The following is an 8,467-nucleotide window of genomic DNA, read 5'->3' on the forward strand; positions in this document are numbered from 1 at the left end:
TGGAAAGGGAGTAATGTTTGAAAAGATGTTTAGCTGATTACAAATAAATTCTAAGCATCTACTACACTTTGGAGCAACGCTTGGTCCTGCTTCTTCTTATTGCACGGATCATTTTGAGACTTCTGAAGTCCTTGTGCACCCTAAATCGACTAGAAGTGTGGGGCAAAGATTTGGAAGAAGATTACTGTGAAAGCACTGCTTGGCTGCAGACAAACCACTTGTGTGTTACTAATCCTGTTTTAGTTGCGAATTCAAAAATTCCCTGGTAATCGCCTATTATTTTTGAAGCTAAGCTTGATTTTGACAGCTATTTAAACTGTTATTGAGGTCAGTATATTACATTTCTATTTCTCTCTGTCTTTCTGGGCTATGCAGGTTATGTTCAAGCATCAAAACAAGACAAGAAGTTCATGGCTTGTGCCCCAGACTATTCCTATGCTGCTCTTTGCGAGTGCTTGCGGCGAATTTTCATCTATCGCCAGCCGACTCCTCTGACCACAGTTCTCTACAACAGGAAGGAAGGAAGACAAGTAGGACAGGTTGCAAAGCAGCTGGTAGCAACTCTGGAAGCCAGCGATCCAATCTTAGGCTTTCAAGCCACAAACGAAAGATTATTTGTTCTCACAACAAAAACCTTGTTTTTGATAAAGGTGAATGCTGGAAATTAATTAGTATATTTTGCTGTAGTTTATGTTTATATGTTAAAGAAATGGCCAGGTAAGTGATCTGAGGAGTTTGGTACATTTAGCTGAAGCTTAACAAGCAGATATTTTACAGGGGAATCAGGTTTTTTCATTAGAACTTACCTGTAAGTCAGTGAGAGGGTTTCAGCTTCACTGTTGCTGAACTGAGCTTTTTTGGAGGCGAATAAAAATGCCTTGTGTGCGAGCAGCTTTCTAGAGACTGCAGTTTGCAGAAGTGAATAGATTTATGCATTTCTTTTTCCAGTGACTGCTTGCCAGACTTCTGAAATTTGAGAGTTCACTTCTGATTTTAACTGATAGTTTTACCTCTGAAAAAAAGTCATCAGATAAAGAAAATACAGACTCATGCTACAAGCATATAGTGTGCAGTGTAAGGAACTGCATGTGCTTAAAAAAAAATATCCAAATGCACAGACTGTTGGCCAAAAAATAGTTTAACTCATGTGGAAATATTTTATTGTATATCCAAATTGATAGTGTAAAATTCTGTGACTGACTCGTGTTTGTAATGGAATCTATTCACATTTTAAGAGATGCTGGAATAAATGCCAGTGAAATTTTCTTAAAACTGAATAGGAGTGAATGCGTAGCCGATGTTGATATGATTAAGAATGCAGTAAGACTTTGAATCGTACCAATGTCTCATTTTCATTTCAAGATGTGCTTAAGTGACTAATTTGCTATTAGCTAACAGAAAATGCACCTGTGTTGTAACCTGAGATGGGAAATTCAAAGGTTCTGCTGCTGCCTTAGATATCACCATAAATAACAGAATTTCTTGACTACTCTGTACCCAGTGCACAAGTCCAGATGTGGTATGTGTCCAATATAAGAGTGCACAGACGATGAGGATGCTTTGAAGTTGCTTGTTACCAAGCAGGAGTGGATCATTTTGTTGAAAAACCGTTCTTGAATATTTCTTTCTTATTTTAAAGTGATAGTGTCAATAGAATTAAACCAAAAAAGGTCAGTTTTGACAACTTCCTCTTCATTTTTATTCTCATAGTTTACATAAAACTCTATAGCAAAGGATGCCTGATGAGTAGATTTTGTGCTGTCAAAAAAGCTGCAATGTTCTGTGGTACCAGAGTACTGAGTCAAACACATCCTAGTACTTTGCATCTTTGTTAATACTATTTTTGACCTCTGCAAGAATATATTGAGAAGAAAATGTCCTTTGTTATTACAGACTACCAGATTGATTTTGATTGTTTTCGCTTGCGCATAAACTCTGTAGTTTTGTATCAAATGATTAAATGATATGGTGTGAAGTTCAAGAGGGATATTAAGCTCCAAGTTCAGCTTTCCAAGGAGCCTGATTTTTCTCTGCTTTATGTCACTGTTATTTTGTCTATCCATTTATGAAAAGATTTTTTGTTACCTGGGTGTGTTAAAACAGATTCCATCTGCAAACCTTCACTTCTCATGCATTTTTGTTTAAACTGTCTTGGAAATACTTGTTAAAAAGCCTCAGTGAATGTATGACTTTTACATAACTATTGCAGCTAAATTTCATGTTGAGTAACAATGCCGAACAGACATGGTAGAAATATGTAGCAGTCCATGCAGCTGATTACTTTCCAGCATAAAGTGCATTGAGATTTATATGAACATTAAATAGTAACCTGACTATAGATGAGAATTTCTGGTCTTTATGAAATTCCTCCTTGCTGTAGCATATATTTATATCTGGAAACAAACTTCTGTTGTCTTCTGGAATAGCTGAAACAAAGCCAAGTAGAATAATCAGCTCTTTGCAGACTGTTATAATATGTAATGACTGAAAACATGCTTCCCTAACATGTCAGTTTCAGGGGAGTCATTGTTCTTATGGGAACAACTGAACATGGGGAGAGGTTCATCTCATGTTCCATGTTGCTTATGTGTTCATGATTTTGGTGTTCTCAGACAGGATATGTCAGTCTCTTTTATTTCACTTTCTCTGAGAGTTAAGGACATAGTATTATTTAAAAGATTCATTGCCTTGAGGAACCTTGCATGCTGTTGCACAGCAAGCTGCTATAATTAAATGGCTGCAAGCCACAGGGAGACGTTTTCTATCAGCATTTCCATTTCTGTGTTCAATTAATTTTAAGGCTTATTTGTTTAGCATATTATTGTAGGCATATACAAAGTAGAGAATGGGGATATTTAAGACACAGTTTTCTGAGAACCATTCTTCATTGTTTTTGTAAAATTTCAAGAAGTAAAATCCTACACTTGAAGACAGTGCTTTCTGAGATGTCCCAATCACAATCTGTTTAGAATTTATTGGACTATTAAAAACTTGCATTCTTTATTTCAGTGTACTTTCGCAAGTGTTTCACTTGGTTGGCTGCGTATTTGGAATGTATCATGTATACTTCTACAAATTTAAATGAAAAAAAAATATCAAATTTAATAATAAAAGTTTTTAAGTTGTTTTAAAGGATTTGTTTATTTCCTGTGTTATTGAAACAAAGTAGAGAAATAGAAATAAGCTGTTCCTTAAAATAATGCTGATTATGTGTTTGTTATGATTATATGTTAAGGAGTTTTCTGTTGAAACAAAGTTCTGGGGGTTGTCAGCACTGCAGGGTCGAGTACGTTGCCAATACATGCACTGCTGCACTCCTTGTTCTTTGCAAACTCCTGTATTGTTTTTTAAAGGTATTGTTATTATGTTGTTGTTTGTCTTCTTCCATGTCTTATATCTGCCAACGTACAAATTTATGGGGGTAGTTTCTGGAGAGTGTCTTAAAGTGCACATTGCATTCTCTAATCCTTTGTCTTTGGCACATATAAGACCCAAATATCTAGATAGATGTTTCTAAACTGAACTGCTTTGCACATCTGTCCTCAACCCAAGGGCGGAGAGCGAAGAGTAGGAAGGGTTTGGTCTGTACTTCTCTTATGTGACAAAGTGGCTCTTCATTAATGAAACAGTAGATGCTGAGAGAGTAGCAGATAAAACTGAAGCTTATATATATATATTTTTCAATTTGCTGTGCTTTGTTTCACTAATGGCTGTTATTACCACTATAACTCCTGAATTTCCTTCCATGGAGGAACCCATGGTGAGGCAGGAGGGCTGGGGGAGCTGCTACCTATGAGGACCTGTGCTAGAGCACACTGCTCCTGAAGGATGGGCCCTGTGGGATGGACTTGCATTGGAGCAGTGCTTGAAGAAATGCTGCCAGCCTCTAGGAAGGATCAGTTCAGGAAGGATGACATCCTGTGGGAGGGACCTCATACTAGAGCAGAGTAAGTGACTGAGGGAGAAGAGGCAGAGATGGTGTTGCAGCCTGACTGCAACCCCTAATCCTTTGTGCTGCTCAGGAGGACGGAGAAGAAAGCAGTACTGTATTACCGTTCCTTATGCTTACATTCCTCAATGTTTGAACCTTAATGCCACCAGGAGGTCAACACATCTTTTGTTTGCTCTGTTTGTGTCTCATAGAAATAGTGGCATGCCAGTTGCTCAACCTCCTCAGTATTCAATCAATCAGGAAGTTAAAGAAGAAGAAAAATTGAATTCAGCACATCTGAATGGGTTCACAATGTCTGTTTTCATGTATTTGAAGAGGTTCGCCATGTCTGTCTCTATGGCAGCAGCCTCTGAGCTTCATGTTGAAAAGACTGGAAGGTCTCTGGTGTTGAAGGTAAGGGAGCTGTGGGCTACTCAGACAAAATTGCATGCCTTTGTAGCTTTTAGTGCTCCAGCTCAGTTATCTAATGTTAATAAGTCTCGATTTCCTATGGTAGGAAAAATAAAGGGACTTGCCAAATTGGACTGCAGTATCTCCTTCTGAAAGTCCAAGGACAGATCTAAGAAGATTCTCTGACATACGTTTCTGTATCAAATGTGGTTTACACCATAACAAATTGATGTGTTTTCGAGTTAAGAATTCCCATAATTTGGAATTACTCACAGACCTTTAAATATGAGAACATTAATTCAGAACTGGTGGCAATGAGCACCTCTCATTAGTATTTGTTTTTCAATCAGTTATTTAGTCTTCATTAAGTGAACTAAATTTCTTGAAACCTATGAAACTAGAGATGAATAAGTACTTTATGATGCTTTAGAAGCATCCTGTTAATGCAAGGGGAGCAGAACTGCTTACATCCTACCACTTCTGAATGCCTACCACCCTCTGGTGCAGACCCTGTCCCTCACCCCCCTTCCCTCACACAGCTCCATCCATTCCCTGTCGCTGTCACACAGAGCCAAGCTCAGCACTGCCCTCCGCTCCCTGCGAGGAGCTGCAGCCGCCATCAGGCCTCCCCTCAGCTCCTCTGCTCTGGGTTGGCCAACCCCAGTGGCCTCAGTGCTCCTCATCCATCTCACCCTCCAGACCCTTCCTCTGCCTCCACGTTGTTGTTGGGTCCAACTGTTTTTTTTTTCTTCCCCCCCACCCCTATTAAAATACCAGAGAGAAAACAGGATGTGTGAATGCTGCCAACTGAGAAAAACATTCACAGAAAGAGGAGGGTTTATTTTAAATAAACCAAGTATCATGTGTGTTTATATGTATGAAAGTGTGCACAGAAGCTGAGGAGAGAAACGAGCCATATGGCAGTGGGTTACAAGTGGCTGCGCTGCTTAGGGAAATTAGTAACTGGAGCCATTGATATACATGAGCCTACTGGAATTCAGATGTTCATATGCTGGTGCTTCAAGAAACCAGGCAGAGAAATAAATAACCATTTGAAAGACAGAAAACAAGCCAGCATCCAGCTGAAAAAATTCAGAGAATAAACCTTTAAAAATGACTTTTAAAAGGCTGAACTTCTACTAAGACTCTGAAATATGTTGCCTTTAGCTGCTTCAAATGCCTCAGTCTTCTGATGTTTACAGATTTTTTTTCACACTCTAAAAACATTCCATTAATATCAATCAATATAACTTCTGTAATTACTGAAGCAGAGTTGAAGATTCTAAAGAGCCATCACTGCACAACTTGGACTTTTTGAATATTGTTTTTCTCTAAGAAAAGCAAAAGAAACATAAATAGCAAGCAGTAACTGTATGTCACGTTGTTTATTTAGATTCATTCTGAAGGAATATTAAAAATCCCATCATATTAATGTCAGAGCAGTATTACTTGATTTATATGGAAACACAATCAGATTCTAGATAAACAAAATTAACTGACTACCAGCAGTGTTCAGTGTCTCCAGTAACCCAAACAAGCAGCTTCAGTAAGTGCATCGCTGAGTTATCAGAGAAATTACTTTCCCCATGTAGCATTAGCCAAAGGTAAGGTCTGACACATGGGAGGCCCCTCTTGACTCCTTGCAGTCATAAGGGCAGCCCAGAAGTGCTCCAGTCTGCTTCTGTTGTAACCTCTGAAAGCAAAAACCTGTGATTTATAAACCCTTGTCTCTGCCTTTCGACATCCTTCATCAACAAAGTAAATGGAAGTAAGGCCAATGAAGTCAGTGTACTATATTTGCACCCACGTGTTTCTCCTCTGTCAAAGAAATAACCCTGGCTTCCATAAATCCACTAATACCTATTATTTTCTTCCCCCTCCGTTCCAGGCTGGGAAAGACTAGGTTACTTTAGTGGATGAAATCAATGTACTGTTTCCCTTCAAGTTCCTAATTGTCTACTACTTCATATAATTGCAAAACACCATTTGGTCACATTCATTGTGCACATTCTCACTGAGTTTCTCTAGGTACGCAAAATGAGCACTTGTTTCAAGAATACGTCTGTGTTCACTGAGGCAAGTGGTATTGGTCTGAGGTTCCTTCTTGTACATCACAAACCTGAGAAATGAGAAGATACCCATGTGAGTCCTTGGGCAGAACAAAAAACATTTATTCTAGTACAAACCCAGCACTCCAAGAAATAGACAATGTGATTGTCACTTGCTCATCTCACGTGCTCCTCCTTTGTCTGCCAAAAATTCTGTTATTCTGTATATGCTGCTCATCCCACTGTTGCCTTGTGCAATGTAACCTTAAGAACTACGTCCCTCATTGAGAATGTGCTTCTGACGGTCCCCTGACCAAGTTACACGCTGATTACACCAATATGGTGAGCTGTAGAATGGCATTTATTCAACCGCGTGAGCCCCTTATATAGGGCTCCTATTTCAGTCTCATACATATGCATTACCGAGCAGGGGAAGCTTCAAGCCGCCTAATACAACATCCCACAACCCTTCACCATCAGCTGGCCAGTTGGCTCAGGTCAGATGCGTGCTTGTGACTGCAAACCAGCTTATTTCTATGTGATGCACTCCTGCTTTTCCCTATAACCACTGTGCCCTCTGAAGCACAATTCTGGGCTTCATGACCCTCACTCCATTCCCTCAGTCTTTGTGTAGCAAGCAAGATATGTGACTGTTGAAGCTTGCTCACTAAGTCAACACTGGGGCTAGGTTTACATTAGAATAACTTGTGTTCACCAGTGCTTTTTTACACATGCAAATCATCTGGCACTTTATTTTTTCTGTTTCCCTCTTGGGGAGGGTATATGCAATGCATTTATCTGCGGATAAAATAGATATGCGTATTCATCGTGACTCCACTTGTATTCTTTTGTACCAACTTAGTTGTCTTGTCTACAATCAACATATTCAATACTCACTCTGTACAGATGTAATCTCCTGGTTTATGGTTGCCCAGCAGACAACTGCTGATTTGTTTTATAGTTATTCCAGCTGCTTTGTACTGCATGTTGTCAGCTGAGGAGTTACTAGTCAGACCGTTTCTCAGCACTGGGCTGTACTGAGTTTTGAGTTTTATTTTAACTGAGAGAATGATGTATCTGGATCCATCTCAAAGGCAGCAGCCACTTGTAAACCATCAAACAGGTAATGCAGACACCATTAAAATGTGATGTCTTTAGAATCTAAGCTCTGACCAGTTAATAAAAATTTAAATAGAAGTAAGGATGTTAAAAAGGAGGTTAGTTTTTCTGCCTATGACATTAGTGTCCATCTTCATCTTTTGGAAATGCTTCATTAGCCCTGAAGCTCGGGGTCTTCATAACTTAGTTCTCTCTCTTGCAAACTGTAACTGCTCAAAATCCATCAGAAATCTGTCAGGTTAGCGCTGTGAAGGTCCAGTACAGGTCAAAAGTTTTTGCCAATGGGGTGTTTGAAATACAGGATATATTGGTTTCTACATCCACACACCTGCTATTGTTCTTGCTGATAAATAAGAAATAGGTGTGTTACATGACAAAGGTTCTTGTTTGTTTCTTTGTTTGTTTGTTTTTCATTTTTCTTTTAATTTAATTTTTTTCAAGGTTTTTAACACAAGTTTGTGGAATTGTGACACTGTTTTCTCTGGTGACGTAAGTGGAAAGAAGGGCAAAAAGGAGCCGTGAACCTGTTTGACCGTATCTCTCGTGCTAAGTTGTGCTGGGCTGGATTTTCTCTTGGGGTCAAATACTATTGACACAGAGTTAAAGAAGGATTTTTAAAGCTTGTTTTCTTTCAGGCTGCTCTGCTGTTGACTTACTTAAATGAGAAGTGCTGAGGTGATGGCAAGTCAGCTGGTGGAACAGAGGTAGGAGCTGCCTTTTCCCTGACAGGCTGGCTCAGACCACACAGGTTTTATGCCAGGTTATGGCACTTTATAACTAAGATTCCTCCCTTCTGGAAAGGATTCAGGCTTGCTTATTTACAGTGAGATTTAGTTTTTCTAGGATGAAGCAAAAGGAGTGCTGAGGAACTGGATATAAGCCAGCATTATTAACAGATGAGCTCTGGAGCTCATCACTGCAGGCACCTAAGAAAGAAAGAGGAAGGACTGTTTGACAA

The 8,467-nt window shown here is 39.3% G+C and overlaps 1 protein-coding gene across 2 annotated transcripts in view; it reads left to right on the forward strand.

The window, feature by feature from the left end:
• Positions 1 to 3,132, forward strand: part of NUDCD1 (NudC domain containing 1) — a 24,582-nt gene extending 21,450 nt beyond the window's left edge. For both annotated transcript variants that reach the window (XM_015856140.3, XM_015856139.3), the window contains exon 10: positions 376 to 3,132. In XM_015856140.3, the coding sequence (XP_015711626.2) occupies positions 376 to 668 (293 nt within the window). In that variant the 3' untranslated portion in view covers positions 669 to 3,132. The remainder of the gene's footprint in view (positions 1 to 375) is intronic.
• Positions 3,133 to 8,467: the final 5,335 nt, after the last annotated feature.

This window comes from Coturnix japonica, chromosome 2 (genome assembly GCF_054131305.1).
Source record: "Coturnix japonica strain WE chromosome 2, WE-NBRP24, whole genome shotgun sequence".
Taxonomy (NCBI): Eukaryota; Metazoa; Chordata; class Aves; order Galliformes; family Phasianidae; genus Coturnix; species Coturnix japonica.